The 18,281-nt window shown below is 45.3% G+C and overlaps 1 protein-coding gene across 4 annotated transcripts in view; it reads right to left on the bottom strand.

Annotated features, from left to right (window-relative positions):
• ACLY (ATP citrate lyase) overlaps positions 1-17,926 on the bottom strand; it is a 30,887-nt gene extending 12,961 nt beyond the window's left edge. For 2 of the 4 annotated variants that reach the window (XM_052785480.1, XM_052785477.1), the window contains exons 1-12: positions 17,799-17,926; positions 9,845-10,014; positions 8,109-8,231; positions 6,597-6,659; positions 5,709-5,899; positions 4,676-4,755; positions 4,028-4,158; positions 2,028-2,146; positions 1,402-1,538; positions 933-994; positions 641-758; positions 330-484 (exon numbers count right to left, since the gene is read on the bottom strand). In XM_052785480.1, the coding sequence (XP_052641440.1) occupies positions 330-484; positions 641-758; positions 933-994; positions 1,402-1,538; positions 2,028-2,146; positions 4,028-4,158; positions 4,676-4,755; positions 5,709-5,899; positions 6,597-6,659; positions 8,109-8,231; positions 9,845-10,003 (1,338 nt within the window). In that variant the 5' untranslated portion in view covers positions 10,004-10,014; positions 17,799-17,926. Of the gene's footprint in view, positions 1-329; positions 485-640; positions 759-932; positions 995-1,401; positions 1,539-2,027; positions 2,147-4,023; positions 4,159-4,675; positions 4,756-5,708; positions 5,900-6,596; positions 6,660-8,108; positions 8,232-9,844; positions 10,015-15,761; positions 15,795-17,798 lie in introns of those variants that run through there. The other 2 variants (XM_052785478.1, XM_052785479.1) reach the window with 2 other exon arrangements.
• Positions 17,927-18,281: the final 355 nt, after the last annotated feature.

An 18,281-nucleotide genomic window follows, 5' to 3' on the forward strand; every position in this document is an offset into this window, starting at 1 on the left:
TTGGCTATGCTAGTCTACAAAGAAAACCAGAGAAAGTTAATTTTGAGGTAGGACCATTTCAGTCAAGTGAGGGAAAACTAAACGACCAAGTTCCCAGTAGATGCAAGAGTCACATTGGTTTTGAGGGGGTCACATTTTCTGCACAAGCAAGGAGGACATTGGAAGGGCCCCTCCTGATAAACCATGCAGGCAGAGTCACTTTAGTTTTTGTAGAGCTTTGTACAAATACAGTGGGGGCCAAGATCTGTTTCCAACCTGTTCAGACAGGGGACGCTGCCTTCAGGAGGCTCTTCACAAGCATTCCCTTTCACAGCGGGGAAGGAACTCACCGAAGGGCTGCCGCTGGCATTGAGGAGGAAGTTGGCGGTGTGGGCTGCAGCAGGTGGTTGGTTGGGGATGGGCCGATGGCCGAGCGCCATGCCCACAATTGCAGTCATGTGAGTCTCCGTGCCAAAGACATGGATGGGGATCCCAGTCGTCTTCCCTGTGTACACACAGAAGGACAGTCAGCCTTGGGCAGAAAAAGGAACAAGATGAGCTTCTGCCAAAGTGAAGCATTCAACCCTGAAGAGGCTCAGCAGAAAGCAGGTGGAAGAAACAAGACACAAGAAGAAAACTTAAGGAAATGGTTGGTCCTTACCAACTTCTCCCATGACACGTAATCCTTCCTGGTAGTTCGGGCCTCCTCTTCGCACAAAGATCCTCACTTCATGCTCCTTCAGAGGGCCTTGGTAATCCTTAATTGCCCTCACAATGCCCTAAAAGAGACATACAGGACAGGTGAGCTCAGCAGCCCATCGTTTACCCTGTCCCATCATCGCAGGAACTCCTGGAAAAGATGCACTGTCAGCCTCAGCACAACATTGAACTGGGGAGAATGGCTTGGGGTTGATGACTGTGGGCATTTGCTGATAATTCTGAATAGTACTTACTTTAAAAGTGGCTGCTACATTGGTGAAGTTAGCAATGCTGCCTCCAATGATCAGGATTTTACCTGAGGGAAGAAACATGCATAAATAAAACTGTATTAAGAACACAGTGTACATGAAGCAGTTTCGGATATAAAGTGAAACAATGCTGCAGTTCAGACTAGCCAGTAGTTTGCAGTAAGTTGTGTTTAGCAGAGCCTGGAAGATAAGAGCTTTGTATCAAGCAAGAATTTTTCTGATAAGAATCTCTCGAGCCACATTTGCTCTTTGCTACATGGAAAGCCACAAGTCATGTCTCTGAAGCAAGATTTCTCTGACAGAAATCCATCACTGTTTCACTTGGATGGCAGCAGTACATTAAAAGCTCTGCCAGGGAGGTCTAAGCATAGTAACAGCGCAGATTTGTTTAGTTTTTTTCCGCACGCACAGCTTCACAGCTGAGCAGCTTTGCAAGTGCAGCGACTCCCCTTACCTTCAGGGTGCTTCTCTCGTGTCATGAGGGAGAGAATAGTCTTAGCATAGTCATAGGTCTGTTGCTCACTTGGGGCTCCTGAGTATTCCCCATAATTAGCCAGTTCATTCACACCCCCCAGGTCACAAATGGTGTCACTGTAAAAAATAAAAAGTTATTTAAGAGATTAGTTATAATTTGAGTCACTATAAAGGTCTTAATAAAGCATTCCAAATTTCTGGGAAAGTGGGACTTGTAACAGAGAGATCGTGCTGTCTGCTGAAGACAAAGCTGCTCTCCTCTTGGTGCCAGTCATGATTAATCTTGTTACGCTTCCTAGATATGATGGGAACTCAGTAACTACCATAGCAATGATATTACCATAAACAGCTTTCAGCTAGCTTGTTCCTTTCCAAGTCAAAAAGAAACTGTATCTCAACCTCCCAGAATTAAATTATCTCCAAGGGATGCTATGTTCCATGTCTTGGTAAGAAATCTGCAGAGCATCTTCATTCTGAAGAGGTCCCAAGCAGTCATGGCATGGGAAAGATCACCTTAGAAGAGTCTCCTTTCCAGAGGCTGCATCAATTATTTTCTTAGAGCACTGTAAATCCACCCTCCCTCTCTGGAAACCTTGTTCCTGTTACCTGTAAACCACAGAGGCACCACCACCAGCCACCATGGTCCAGATCCTGCCTTTGGGGTTGAGAATAGTAAGTTTCAAGCTGGCTCCACTCTTTGCATCCAGGTCAGCAATGTAGGCTTCCTGCAGACAGAGCAGCACACAATTTAAACTTCCCTCTGCACCCTCCTTTTCCAAACCAGAGGGTTTGTAGTGCTGGGCCTGTTTGGACATGCAGATCTCCCCCATCTCCTCTCAACTGCAACTGAAGGGAAAGCAGAACTACAAACACCATTTTTGTAAGGGACAGACACCCAGATTCATCTCTAAGGGGCCAGGACTGATTTGTGTTATGTGTTCTCCAAGACAGAACACTGAAATTAGACCGGATATAGACAGCTTGCACTATTCTCTCTGTAGCAAATTCAAAGGGGATCAACCTGAGCACATGCTCAAATTTTGATTCTTACTTGGAAAAAAAAAAATAAAATCATACCCTCCAAAGAATACATTGTCTTTATAAAGCCTGCTGGCTTGTCTCTTGCTTGTCCCAGGTGAAGTCACAAGTGATTGCTATAAATAAATTTGATATTACTTTATTTGTAGAGTGCAGATCCAGAAGCAGATTTCTCATGTTTGCACATGAAAAACTTCAGAAATGCAGCTGACTGTTGGTTGTGTTACACTAAGCTGTGCTACACTGGCCTTTCCATGAACAGTGGTCTTTTCCTCCACTGCTCAGCCAGCCCTGGGAAGCTCCCAGGTTTCCTGGTTCCGCATATGACAGTCACAGAATCAAATGCCTCTGAACTGAAAAGTCTTGTTCTGACCTTGTCTGCAGACTGAGACCAGAGGAAATTTAAAATCAACACACCCATGGCTACACACACTCTGGCAGTGCTGCAGCCAAGAATGTAATCGCCGAGCTGTAATTTGGCTCAACATGGTGTTCTTGTATCACAGTGTGCTTGCCTGTTGAGAAGCACTTCACTGGGAGTTCATTAAAATTCTCAGCAAAGGCACTGCCATAACAACCTTCACAGTGACTTGCAGAGGGATGATTCAGAGACAAAAACTGCACTAATCCTTTTAAGAGCAAATTGAGTTAAGTGTTGGCATCCAGCAAGCTACATGGAGAGAAATAGCTAAATGGATTTCCTGGCCATGTTACAAAAACCTTCCCCAACTGAAACATAATTATAATTATTAAAATGAAAAAGTCAGGACAGAAGTCCTTTTGGAGACAGCAGAACAGTCACCTGAAATACATAACAGAACAATTAAGGAGAGACCTCTACTTCCAACAGTTTTTGAAGCTGCTGGGAAGCTATGTATGAAGCAGTGTTTATGCGACAAGTAGTACAAACCCAGGGAATTCTGAGAGGGAACAGGCCTTTCTAACTTTAAAACAGTAAGTTTGCCTGCAGGCCTCTTCTTGGTCACCACTTTTCAGGAAAACAGGTGTATTAACATCTTATTTTTACTTTGAAGTTTGAAATATGGCAATTATTTTCTCTGGATTCATACTCGCAAGCAGATTTTGCACACAACTGCTACTCTACTCTCAGGAACTGTAACTGAAACACCGAGGGAGCACCAGCTGCCACAAGGCTGTCAATAACCAGTGCTCCAACAAAAAATAAATGATGCTGACGGCAGCAATGCAGGCAAGAACCATATAAGGAAGACTGTAGAAGTACAGAGCTTTGGCACATAGCTGAATGAAGTTAAATATAAGCCTCCATTTAAAGTCAATTCCGAATTAAAGAACTGAAACAACACCCAAGCAAAGATGGAAAGCAATTGCAGTCCAGAGCGCTATTATGAGAAGTCCTAGTACTACAGCAATCTGTACATAGGTTTGCACAAGCTCTTATCATAGAGAGTAATGCCAAGGTGCTTGAAACAGAGCAACGAAACCCACAAGAGAGGAAAACCTCAATGCCATGGACATACAGGCAATGAGGAATTAATCTTGTAGTCTACATAAGAGAGAGATTTGGGCCAGAGTGGGTTGTTACTTGCCTCTGGGTAAGCTTCCCTCCCAAAGGGAGGGGGGAACTCCACATCCCCCCATTTCACTTTGCAGATGTAGTCAGCAGTTGCATCAATCTTTGCAGCCAAATCAAGGATGTAGACACCATCATTAGTCACCACTGCATTTGAAAAAAAAAATATTAGAATTAGCTCTGTTTTATACAGAGACATGCATTAGAGATTTACTCATAAAATTTGACACCATAAAGAGATCATTACAAAAGCTAGGTCACCTTTGTTCCCCTTCCTCCGCATCAGTCATTTAATTGTATTTACCAAACCCAGAGAGTTCCCTTAAGAATTAACTAGTGACCATGGTCATGGACCAGGCCCTGGTTCAGGTGCTGTTTTGTTCTGATCCACCAGAGCAATTTTTATGTTCTTCAGTTCTGACTTAACATCTCTTTCAATGGAATTTTTCATTTCCACCAGGGAATTAGAGAACAGAGAACACTTGCAAGCAGTCCTCATTTTGGATTCATTCAACTAATAGCTCCAGGACACATCACAGCCACTTTTGTACTTCTTTTGCATATATCACCTAGTATTGTTGCAAACTACATAAAACAGAGAAGGATAAAGTACACATTTCAATATTCTAGCACAAAAAGTCCTGCTCCCAAGAATATCTGTTACCTAATGGATTGATCTCAAGGTACGTGAAATATAGATCTTCATAAAGGTTGAACAGGCCACAGATGAAGCTAGCCAAGATGCTGTAAAAAAAATTTAACACAAGTTCATTAAAGCAGCCAAATATAAATCACAGCCTGCTCTGCTTCATTTATATTAGTGGCAATCTGAAAATCTACTCTGTATCAATTTCTTTCATTCTCATTCATCTTCTCTGGAAGAAGCCTAGGTGATGACTCAAGGAAAGGAAGACCTTGATGACTTACCTTAATTACACTCCACCAAACTCTGCTGAGAACATAGTTACTCACAACTGTCACATAGACACTCAGTCTGTTTAATGTCACCAAGAGACAGAAATGCATCATTGTCTCTCACTGTCACATATGCATCTTTGTCAGAACTAAGCTTTGTTAGCTGTGATAGGGAAGAGACTGCAGTAAACTACATTAGTGACAGGCTTCTTCAGCCTTTCAGTGCTGAACAATGCCATCAGTGATTATGTTATGTTTGGAAAAATCATGACTCATTAAGATAACTAGGTATAGGCATCTAATTAAAGGAGATGCAGAAGAAGTTTTGAGATCTACAGATAAGCTTGCAGTAAGCACAGGAATAGCAAGAGAATACCTTCTTAGACTAGGCCAGAGTAAGGGCGAGTACGTTTCTGAATTAGCAATCAGATTCACATCTTATCACCACTTCTACTAAATAAAAGAAACTCTTTATGCTGGCACAAAGGATCAAAATTCAGTATGTGTCTCCAATATCTCAGAGGTCAAGACTTCAGTAGACTGCGAAGTCCTCCTGTCAAGCAAAGGCTCAAAGCACTACGAACACTTACTTTGAGTTTTACAAGTAGCTTGGATAAGGTCAAAGAACTTGGATTTATGATGCATGGCATATTCTTGAGAGCAGCAAGAAGCGTAGGAAAGCAAGCTTTAGGGTGAAACAGAACGAAGGGATGTTGCACTGAAATAAAGGAGAGGAGTTTCTGGGTGGCTGGCCATGCCCAGAACTGGGCATTTGTACTTACTCCTTTTTATTTGCTGGTGCATACTGCAGGAGGTATTTCTTTACTTCCAATTCATTGAGCTTTTCATCCACTGCCACAAGCAACTTCTGAGCTTTGGCATCAACATCTCCCACATCCACACCCCCTTCATGGTGGAAGAGTACGTAGTCTCCCTCACGGGCAGCATATATGCACACGTAGAACTCTTCCTCCTGCACCACAGACCCAGGCACAAGCATTAGCAAGTCACACCCAGAGAAGACCTTGAAGAAGAGGCTCTTGTGTCAATGCTAGGGAAGGGGCAACTGAGCACACCACTAAGCTTTCCAAGGAGAAGCAGCACTGGAGCAGCCCAGACACTCCCCAGGGTTGTACAGGCTGTGCTGGCCTGGGAGGGAGAGCGACAGGGCCCAGAGTGCTTCAGCCTGGTGAAACGTGCCAGTGATTTCTGGACAAAACTGCTCCCATCTTACACAACTGAAGCACAAACCAGGGTCCTTCCTTGAGTGCACTGAAAGAACCTGTATCTTTGGTTTCCCGCAAACCATGGTGGAGTATGAATATTTCACCAGCACAAACTGAGATATCTCACATCAACAGTGTGTTATCCACACTCAGGAGTACCAGACTCAAGCAGCAGTGAGCTGCCTTGACCATCCAACTTGGTCCCTCTCAGGTAATCTGTAACCTCTCCCCAGTAGAATAACAGCAACCAACATGATTATTAACAACCCTTCACATGGACCAATATTGTGCCTGCACACAGCTGCGACCACCATGCATTGACACTGGCAGCTTAACAGCACATTCCCAAACTTCTGCTTTCTCCATTATATCAATCCATCTAAGCTGCGTGCAAGTCAAAAGAGATTTAAAAGCACTTCTTAATGCTTTATTTGGTATACTAACCTGTTTGTGAGGGACGAAGGGTTCAATCAGAAAATTCTTTAGGATTCCCTTAGCATTAGCAATCTGTAGGCAGAAAACAAGACAAACACCAATAAACACTTGTCCAATATCCACATTTATGACAGCATAAGGCAAGCTTCGAGAATTAATCGATACTGCTCTAAACCCACTTCCTCCTAAGCACCTCTCTACTGTGTTTCCCAGGGAACCATACTCTTCCCTCTCCAGCACAGCATCAAGCACTGTCCCTGCTAGACACGGTGCTGTACCACTCCAGCATATTTGAACGTCATTGGTTACAGGAGTCAATCACCCTCCCCTGTCCCAGAGAGCACATTTACAGAGCACTGCTTAGCACACTGTGAAATGTGATGGCTTCAGGTGCTTTTGGAGCTTTGAAAAAATCTGAAGTGAGGGAACTCCTGAGCTAGACAGGGAGTGGCAGGAGCAGAGCCTCTGCCCAGCACTTGCCCTGGAAGCGGTGTCAGTGAGAATGGAAGAGTAAGAGAACCCTTTCTTGTCTTCCTACAGGGGCAGCTACAGCAAGGTCCCAGGAACTGTCCTGCATAGGCGCTTTCCTGCTACCCAAAAGCAAGTTTTCTGGCTCAAGGGACACTCCTGCACAGGCCATAGGAGATGCCCCCTGCTCCAGAGGACACTGCTTCAGGAGCGAACATCATTGGTCACAAGTACTTGGCACAGTCCTTCCTTTAGATGTGGTTGTTGTATTGTGCTAAAGAAGTGATTTCAACATCCATCATTTTCCTGATGGGCAGGCACACAAGATGCAGTTGCCTGCTGTTTCATAATGGCCTTCAGGCAAGCCTCACTGGCTCGGCTGCACAGCTTGGTGCTGGAGCCAGCAGCAAATCAATCACAGTAGGGCCAAGGCATCAGTTTCCTTGAGGCAGCAGAACTCTGTCAGCTCCTGAAACAGAGCAGCTGGGATGGCAGGTTTCTCTTTATCATCAGCATTGCAGTGTCATTCCCAGGAGAATAAATATTACAAGCCAGCACTGAGTTAAAATAAGGACTTGAAGTAACACTCAATCATGAGCCAAAACACACGGGCTGGCTACAATAAGGACAATTTCATGACAGCTTTTATACTTGTTAAATCTGCCTTGGGTATTAAAGTGAAGCAGCTATGCCAACTAGACACAGCATTTGAGCTATCAACTGCTGACTCCCAAGTGGAAGGGATTTTCAAAATGGTACTAATTCCTGCTGAGCTCCCACCATACAGGGCCTACACAACAGACATGGATGGCGGATGGTAACAGGGAGCACCAAGCTGTGCTCCCTATCAAGGTGTGTCATTTATCAGTGCTCATTTACCAGCAGGAATTTTACACATGGGACAGTTTCTCACTTGCTTTGGCAGCAGTGTAACATGCATTTTAAACCACCATAAGCAAGAGGAATACCTGCGCACCAGCTCCTATCGTGCAAGTCCGCAGAAAAGACACAACAAAAAAAGTCTTGTGTTTTTGTTGCTAAGGTGGCACTCACCGTGGTTTCTTGGCCCAGATGTTGTTTGAGCCAAACCTTCACCTGATCCAGAGTGAGGTTAATTCCAACCAGTCCAAGCTTCCCACGTCTCTTTATTAGCTGATCTGGCTTCACCACTAAACGCTGCAACATTGTGCAAGAGAGATTAAAAGAAAGAAGCATTAGAAAGTGATTTTGGTCAAGTAATTCTCTGCAGATAGTGAAACAAAAACTTAAGTAAATTCTGTACAGCAAATATCCTTGCAGAATTTCTTTAATCTCTTGGCAAATCCATCTCCTGGTACATGTCTGCAGTTTTTTTTACACTGTACTTTGAGAAGAGCTGCCTTATTTTTACTCAGATGTGAGTATACATCAGAGACTGAGGTGATAGTTTGTTTTGGCTTTTTTTGATGAACTTTGATAACCCTTTCGAAGCAGCTGTTAAGATAGGGTACATGTACTCACTTTCTGTAAAAAAAAAAAAAAAATCACACTGAAAAGTGTACAGCATCCTGTCAGTTTTGCAAACTTTGTAAGATGCATCATTAAATTAATATTCCTCTGTGAGCAGAGGCTCATAAGGAAAAACTATTAGACACAGCAAGCAGCCAGCTGCTTACAAAAAAAGCTCCTGCTGTCACCACATGCTTTGCGTATGAGACTGGCTAGGGCCAGGGGTCATGCAGATTTTAGTCAACTGACAGTGGCTCTTTATAAGATACCTATGGAAAGGTGTTCCTAGGTAACACACTTACCTCTAGCTTGCAATTTTTTTTTTTTTTTTTTTTTTAAATAAGAAATGGGTGCCATTCTCCTGTACAGCTAATATGTCCTGGAACTTCAGCAACTTAGTGTAGAGTCAGAACATAACATGTCACAGTACAGAACGCTGATTGTGGTCTTTCTGTTGGACCCCGTAGCCCTTTCTGGCATTACAGAACTCTGTCTTAAAGGATAGATAGCATCCGTGCTCCCTTCTGGCTTTCTGCAAATGTTTTTAGAAGCACTGCTGCTATCTTCTTGCAATTCACTCATGCACTTGAGTATGAAACATTTAATTACTTAGCATGGGGCTTCTATCAGTCAGTCAGTAAAGGACTGTGAAACATTCATGTTCTACCAACCAATGACTTAACGTAATTAAGCACTGGAAAGGAGCCAGCTTGAACAACTAATAAAAAGAGCTCTGGATATGTTTTCTCTACAGAAAGTGCAGGGCTATGAAACACAAAGAGATATAAAAGATCTTGCACAGAAAAGGCAAAAAATGGAGTTTTCCCTAACATTTTGCTTGGACGCAGGAAACCTTAGCTGTATCCTAACTGAACATAAAAGCTAGCTGCAGAGAAAGCACTCCATGATTTCAGACAGTAAGGGTTTGAGAACAGGGACTGACATCTCAAGAGACTCTTGCTTTGTCTGAATTAGCCTCATTTACCTTCTGTGTGGTTATTAGCAGCTTCTTGTTTGCAGATATCTCTGCTCATGTATTTCACAGCCCTTAAAGGAGTTTTATAATCAGCCCCCCAAGAAGGTGATACAACAGCCTTGAAGCAAGGCTTGTTTCTTCATCAGTGTTGCAAATGAATGTTGCAGAGCAGCAGCAGCGACCGGTCCTTCAGGAAAGATCCAGAGCACAGTTCTGCTCACAACCTGCCGCAGCACGACATGCCGTGCCTGACAGGGAGCAGTCTGGGTGGGCAGAGGTTTGTCGAGGGCTCAGCCACTACAGAAAAGCAAGTCACTCTCCTTACCTCACTCAGAAGCCAAGGGTGGTCCTGGGTGAGTCGTGCCCAGTCAGTGACTGGAGTGACTCGGGCATACTTGAAACGGTTCTGGATGGCAGAGGATGTGCAGATATACTTATACAAGAACTCCTTCCCCGTCTGCTCAGAGATGGCTTTGGCTGACATGGCTACCTAGTCTGAATTGAGGGGGGGGAGAAAAAAAAAAAAAGGCAATCAGGAACAGAGTCCAGTTCTTACAGAAGACTCCCAATCACCAAGCTCAGTGCAAGACCAAAGTGAATACAAAGCTGGGGCTGTGTTTCCCCATTATAAATAAGGCTAGAAAACTCACCTGATAAGCAAGAACTATTTGTGTTGCTTAAAATTTCTACCCCATTCCACTGCCCTGAACACTATTTTAGTCCAGCCTTGCCTGCAGGGAAAGGCGTAATCCTTGCAGCTTGTCCCAGCCACCACTGTGCCTTTACCAAACCTGCCAGCTCTGAGCATCCCCCCACGTCTAGGGGAACACTCAGCTAAGGCAACTTGTCTCTAACTACACAGCACCCCAGGTTTGCTGTTGTGGGATCTGCGTAACACACCTACCATTTCTTCTAGTCCCCCATACCTTTTTCTAAAGGGAAAAGAAAATGTTACCAGTATTATCAAAACGAGAACACGTTTATATCATTGTTTTGGTTTTTTGTTTCAGAACCTAGGTGTCTTGGAAGCAGGTTCACACCCTACAGAGAAAGATGTTCAAGACAACAAAGACTAAGTTTAGACAGTTTGGGGTTTTTTTGAGAAAAATAATTTTAAAAAAATTCCTAATTTCACACCTTTCCTGAAGATGGCTTTCTTTTAAAGAATATATGCTAAACTGACATAAGTAAATGATTTCTGATCTCAAGGCTGTACCTTTTCTTTCTGATATGCAGCAACAAAGTCATAGGTATCAAAGATGCTTTTATTTTTAGCTGCAATAAACATTTATTTAAAAGAATACTTCATCCCAGTGAACCTATCTGCATGTGTCAAACATCAGAACTGAGTCTTGTTATCAGCCAGAGGTCAACAAGCAGTTTTGATTTTTGAGGGGCCAGGCTGCTGACAGAGAAGCTCTAGCAGTAGCTCATGCTGCATTCTGAGTCACTGGAGGTCATGTCACTGTTCCCCAAGCATAGCCAGTGTGGCAGGAAACACAAAAGCACACTTAGTATAGTTTCTGGGAGAGCTGCAAAGCAGAAAGGCACCAACACAGAAAAGAAGAGCTCAGATTCCATCTGAGTATCTGGACAGTGAAGTATTTGAATGACTCAGTAAGACTACCTGCCCATGCCATGATGAAATAAGTGCCCCACTTGAGACCCACAGAGGGAAACAGTTTAAAAGCCCACAGTTATTTCTTGTGCTACCTTCTGGGTAATAACCCTTAGTAATCAACTGGGTTATTCATCCTATAAGCAAGCACAGAATATGCCATGGAATAATTAGCCATCTTTAGAAATAAAGACCTTTTTCCCTAGAGCAGGAAGAAAGAGGTTTGGTCTGTGTCCATCCCTCCCTCAATAGACAAAATATTTATTCTGCAGAAAAAAGTAGGAGGAGGCAGGTTGCATTCTCTGTATGCCTCTAGAATGAAACAGGTTGGACTACATAAATACTGTTATTGAAAGTTGTTAAGCAGGCTTAAGAACTGGCAGTCAAATTTGCTGCTAACATCTTTTCAAATGCAATTCCAGTGTTAAAATAGAAAAGGAAAAGCTACAGAAAGGGCAAAAGATGTTAAACAGTGTTCCTGCTTTCAGAGAATTATTCTGTAAAACTCCCGACATGACTGCAGTGCAACTTCCAATTTAATCCCACTTCCAAACAGCATCAGACAATGTTTCTGAAGCACCCTATCTTTCCTCATAGAATAAAACACACATTCTAGTCACCATAAACACTTGCACCTAATATTTAGTCTGCTAAAAATAACGCTTTGTTTTTATTACCCCGGTGCTGAAGTTAACACAGCCTAAGGAGAGGGGAGCTCTTGTGAACAAGCAAAAGGAGACCAAGCACATTTTGGCTGTCTGGCCCTGCAAAGCAAGATGCATTCTGTCCTCCCTTGCAGCCCCCTTTAACGTAACAGCCCACACAAATGCTATGCTGAGGCTGCTGTGTTAGATTAATTTGCTCTCTAAGAAGCACTCCTAAAAACATTTATTCAGAGATGCTGTGGGAATAGAGTTGTCTCAGAAAGACATAGAGAGCCACTGAATTAGATCAAGTCCTGGGGCTACAGGCAGCTGTTCTGCAGTAACTTCAGAAGCAACCTAGAACTTCCATTGCATGCTCCTAATTATGAAAGATGGAATGACATTGAGACAACGTAGTTATCTCAAGGCAAGGATCTATACACAGCTATCGGGGAACAAATAACAGCAGCATGTACTAGAAGTAGAATAGAGTCTGGAAGAGTACTGGAAGAGATAGAAGGGGAAATGCTGAGGTTAACCTCAAACATTTTAGGAGTTGGAAGGCTTACTGCATAACCTTCCTAGGTAGGCTGCAACTGTGGCTGTAAGCTAAGCATGAACACTGAAGTTGGAGAAATGTTCATCTCTTCTTGGTGTTAAACCACCACAGCTTTCTAGAAGGATAGGAATTTTGATTGGAAAGAAAGAGAGGTGAAGGGGGCAAAGTATGTAACAGTCTCAGGGGGAAGCAATCTGCAACAGGTAAGCAACAGTGGCCAGACACATTGTAAGGGAGCTAGCTGGCAGATGACCCACATGTTGAATGGGTTGCAGACATGGCTTCTTGTGCTTATATGGAGCAACTGCGTATTTGCTGTACAAAATCCTATTGCAATTCTCTCCCCATCTTTGCCCTGCAAATGCCACAAAACTGTAGGAGTGTAAGCTGTGTTGTAATCTGCATTAAAAAACCAAATATTAGCAGAGTTGCTTTGACTGCTTAACTTTTATTAGCAAGGAAGCTGCAAGAGACAGAATGGTTTAACTGCTAGACACCAACTAGAGTTTACTGCATCAGACTAAGAATCTCAAGTGGGTTTGCAGAACTGGTCTGTATCTATCCTCTGTTAATTGTGGTTTCATGGTATCATTCTGAGACAGCTTTTTTTCTTAATTATGAGGCACTGTCTGTGCATCAGATAAGCATTGTCAAAAAGAATATGCCAGCTTCTCTGACCAAAAGCTTACAGCTTTATTATATGGTCAGCCACAGGCTAGCTACAGAGGAAGACTTTCCAAAACTACAGAAGTGGCTGTATGTTGGGCTAGTTGGCAGAGCTGTGAGAAAAACAAACAAACAAACAAAACAAAACCACCAAAACCAAAAACCCCACCCACCAAAAAAAACCCACCCAGCCTTATTCTGCAAGCATACACAGACATATTCAATTCCCACAAACACCACTCTGCTACCTTGTCTTCACAGCTGCATACACACATGCTACAGTAAGTCATCTATACTGTAGTGCTGAAACTTGCCATAACGATTTTTGCTTTAAAGCAGTGCTATTTCTGAGAGCAAATCCTGCTCCCAAGTTATCTGCAGCTATTTATTTTGCCTGGTAGGAAGCTGGAATACCCTTGCTTCAAAGCCCTTAAAAATCCATCAGCTGCCTACTCTACAATATGCTGAAGGCCAGTCCCAGAGAAAAAGTGTCACATTTCACTGCAGTAGAAGCAGATGATTCAAAGAAAATGGCAAACCTATTTCTTAATCTAAAGAAAAACTAAGTATTTTTCATTTCTCCAGGGTGACACAGAGCCCCTGAACAATATTGCAGATCTTCAGTCCACATTTACAAATTAAAACAATGAAGCTGATGCTAGTTATACCAATGACCAAGATGTAATTGTCTGCAGTTGCAGGAAACTGGACCCAGGACATCCCTCAGGTCTTATTAAAAACAGCCCTGTAAAAAAAAAAAAGTCAGTGGGAACAACAGTGACATACATGTGATTGCTTAAACCTGAGGGCCACCTGAGGGGCATTCCCACAAAGCATGGCACTGTGAGGTTGCTCATCTCTCAGAAACTTGACCGGCCCCCTTTATGCCATTACATTCTGCTGCTCCTCTAGTTTCTCTCCCAGTTTCATCACCTCATTTTTGCAGTAACACTACTGGGGTGAAGAGAGAAAGCCTAGACAATTATTACAATAGCAGTAGATGAAAAATGACAAAAATCCCTGCATCATGGCAACAGAACAGCAAGAATGAGGCTGTTCTGCCCTTATCTGCCCATGGTTCACAGAGACATTTCCTAATCATTAGCAAGTCTTTAATCACACCCCTCACTCGGTTTTTCCAATGCTCTAACCCTGCCTTTCTCATGGGATAGACAGCACAAACAATTGCTTCAGTCTGCTGAATTGTTAAGCTAAAAGATCAGCAGGAAAAAAACCCCATCCATAGGGCATCAGCAATTTCTAGCTGTAGTGCTCACGCAGGTCCCTCATCAACCAGAGAGACAATCAGAGCAGACTCCATTAACTGGTTGTTTCTGTTCTGCAAACACTGAGCAGGAGCATGGTCTGCAGGTCACCACAGAAGTAGAGCAGCAGAATCTTTGCAGTTTCCCAAGAATGAGGCAGGTTAGGACTCCCACCTGTCATGGATAATCTCATTTTCAGTCATGCTTAGCACCTGCAGTACCAACCAATACTGATGAGAGTAACAGATGCACCTCTGAAGAACAACAGAGGGGGTGCAGAGAAAAAAAAAAAGTCATCCCTTTCTCTGTACCAAATACAAGCTATAGGATAATGTTCTCTTCTACCAATTCACTCCCAGACACTGCTCCGTTCATGATTCATAGGTAAGACTGAACAGCAATTTTCTTATGACTTTAGGCCCCAGATCTTGCAACCACCACACACAATGGTAGATTCACATCAGCAGCACAAAATGCCTTCTCAAGTCTGCTCTTAATGTGCATCCTCTACTGCACAATTTAGGATAGGGGCAGATAGAATTAACAGTTTCTAACCTATAATGCCTCTCTGGCTGCCTGCAATGATTTGCTGGTCATTCCAAGTTCCATACTGTACCTGCATTATCAGAACCCTTCAGATGCAGTTGTTTATAAGCTGCCTTGCCTTTTCCTTTGAAGGGTGTACAATGGAAACACAGTTGGTTCCTGGCCAAACTTGCCAAGTGAAGGACAACCTACTGCCTCTTTAAAATGTCTTCCACAGTATGCATCACGAACTTTCCAGTTAAAATGCAACAGATCATAGGATCACAGAATAGTTCAGGTTAGAAAGCGCCTCAGGAGATCACCTAGTCCAACCTCAAGCTCAAAGCAGGGTCAGCTCTGGAGTCAGCCCAGGTTACAAGAACCATTCTTGCATTTGAAGCATGCTGTCCTTTACTTCTTAAGCAGAGGCAAAGAGCTCTGTTGAACAGATGTCACACACCTAGTTTTGCTTTGACAAGTGGGTTACTGATGTAAGAATAAGTTATTTCTTGAAGTGTCACTGATTGCCATGAATGATTTGTGTTCATTTACTGAGGCTCTAAAACAAACCGCTTCCCTGCAACACATCAGAGACCTCATCATCCACACCCACTCATTTTTAAAAGTGCTGGTTTTCAGTCTTTACTAGCAAGTCCAGAGCAAGTAAGAGAAATGGATTAGATCACTTTTTCAAGGGCTCAGAAGCACTTATTCCCTCAAAACATCACCTGTTAAATATGAAAAAAAAAAAATGCTTGGGGAAAGTTTCTGGAGTGTATTGACAAGAGAAAAACAGCATGATGGTGGCAAGCTGGACAAGGATTGAAGAGCCGGATGTTGCGTTTGTTGTGACACAACTGATATGTCTGCCCCAATACACTAGCAACCAGCTGAAGGGAAAACACAATACAGCCCAAAGAAAAAAAAGATGGAGAAACAAGAAGAGGCATTCTTGACAACAGAACCTGGGTAAAGTCTCCTCGACTCCCAAAGAGATCGGATGGTGTGGCACTACTCAGTGCAAAATGGTCTACTCTGCAAGGGGAGAAGGAAAAAAAAAAAAAAAAAAAGACATTGATTTATTTTTCTTTAAACCCTTTCTGGTCTCAGAGTTATAACTCTGTGAGCTTCACCAGTTTGTGTTCATACAGAACATGGCACTCATGCATGGAATTTTCTTAGATCCAGATCAGTACCATACTCCAGTCATACCTGAGCGATGCTTTTGTTAGGAGAAAAGGACTCCCTCTCCAGTAAAGATTTCATGCCCTCTCTCCCAGGAATTATGTCAACAAAACCACACTGTAAAGCAACCTTCCCCCTCCATCCCCGGTCATTTATTAACACAGTTCAAGATCAGCCAGTATTTTCAGCCCACAGCAGCACGAAAAGTTACGTCAGCTTCCACCTGGCAAACACGCGTGCTTTCATCAGAGGACAGAGAGGGCTCAAGAGAAGCAGCCCCACAGCAGTCGGCCAACTTCACGGGTCACGATACCTCAGTGCTCTGCATTATGAAATGCCTGGCACCGTTCTGGTGTGATGCAAGCAGGCGCACTCGCTAAAGCAGTGAGTGCGTTGAATGCACGGCTCTGGAGGAGGCTCCCAGCAGACATGGAACCTTTGAGAACAAAACAGCGGCCAGGGAGGGGAACAGACTACGAACTGAGTTAGCTCTGGCTAACAGAGAGCAGCAGACAGGCTCCAAACGCCCTGGTAAGCATCTAGTGCCAGAAGTGGGGTATTCGGAATCCTGTCTTTAAAGGCTGTCTTATTCTGCAGCCTTGGGGAAGGTCCTTAACAAGTTTATTCCTTAAATCCTTCCCAACATCACTCGAAGTGGACAGTAGCAGTGTGTACTCTGGCCTGCGTGGCTGGGCGGCATTCCTGACTGGGGCTGTCCTTTGTATTGGGTCCCGCTTCAAGCGGAGCTGATAATGGTAGGAAGAACACTGCTAGCTGGAGGATGGAGAGCACACTTTCTGCATGTTCATACAGAAGTCTCGTATGCAGAAAACTCTACAGAGTTTGAATAACAGCGTTAGACAGTAGAGCTGATATTCTGAGCTCCAAACCCAATTAAGGAAACGAAACAAATACAGAAGTCTACAGACAATATATTCAGGATGCACATAAGTTTTCAGTCTTTAGATGCTATTGTAGACAACAAGTGTGGTTTAACAGAGAGAAAAGAGAAGTCTGTACAAAAGGAAGAGAATTCCCAAAGCAGCAAGATAAGCAGCAGGTGTTTGCAGGTAGCGAACAAAGGAGCTGGAAAACAGCCATTTCGCAGCTCCTGGAACTGTCAGATCCGTTCACAGGAAGCAAGAGAGAGAGACAGGCTATTCACCCTCCTGCTAGTACAAGAGCACGAACGGAAGGAGACCCCAACACGGGGGTGCTGCCTCCACAACCCCCATAAAGGGATTTTCGTGCTGGAAAAGGGGCACACGCGCCGTTGGCAAAGGGCTTCTGGATGAGGGAGGAAGGGAACGAACGTGCGGAGAGGAAGCTTGGGTCTGCTGCTGGCGCAGATAAGAGCCCTTTCTCCCAGCCCCTCGTTAGACGTTTGCGCCGTGCCCATCGCAAGCGGCCCATGACTCAGAAACCTCCCGTTCAGCCGGGACCTCACCGGACACCGACATCTCTTATCCTTCAGCTGAAGAGCGGCGTGCCTCCCTCAAGGTCAGGGCAGCGGTGGGAGGAGGGGACGGGGGGGGGGCTCTTTCCTCCGCTCCCGGCTGCAAACCTGCTACTTAAGTACGACCACGACGCTTCCCGCAGGCTGCGGCCCGGCTCCCGGGGCCCGCCCGCCGTACAGCGGGCCAGCGGCTACCGGCCCCTGCTTCCCCCCCCCCCGCTCACCGGCGCGCAGACACCTCCCAGCCGGGGCGGGAGAGGGGCTGCCCGCCCCGGTCCCACCGCAAGCGCCTAGTCCTCGGGGCCCACGGCAGGAGCCGCGGTCCCTCTCCCGCGACGGGCTCCCGCCCACCGACACTCACCTGAGCGCCCGCTCGGCCGCGCCGCCCCGCACCCTGCCCCGCGACGCCGCCGCCTTTTGTTCGCTGCGGCGCGGCGCGGCCTCCCCGGCCCATCGGGCTACGGGCGCCGACGCCGCCCATTGGCTGCCGACGCCGCCACGTGTGCCTTGCCTGAGCGGCGGCCGCCCTCCCATTGGCCGCCGTCCCGGTGGGGCGCGGCCGCGCGGCCTTGTGGGAGTCGTAGTTCCGCCCCTCGCTCCCGTCCCGTCGCCGCCCCCCGCCCCCCCCGGCAGCGCCCGCGGCCGTGAACCCCCGGGGGCCAACGCCGCTGACGTCAGGCCGGAGCAAAGGACCGCGGCCACGCCACCGTCACGCTTGCGTCGTCCCGGGCAGCGCGCCCCAACGGCGGCGACACGAGAGGCCTCCCCGCCGGCCACCCGCCCCGCCCCGGGCTCCGTTGGGGCGCCTAACACCGGAGCGTCCCCGCCGGTACCCGCTCCTGCC

The sequence above is a fragment of the Harpia harpyja genome, chromosome 4 (genome assembly GCF_026419915.1).
Source record: "Harpia harpyja isolate bHarHar1 chromosome 4, bHarHar1 primary haplotype, whole genome shotgun sequence".
NCBI classification, from domain to species: Eukaryota; Metazoa; Chordata; class Aves; order Accipitriformes; family Accipitridae; genus Harpia; species Harpia harpyja.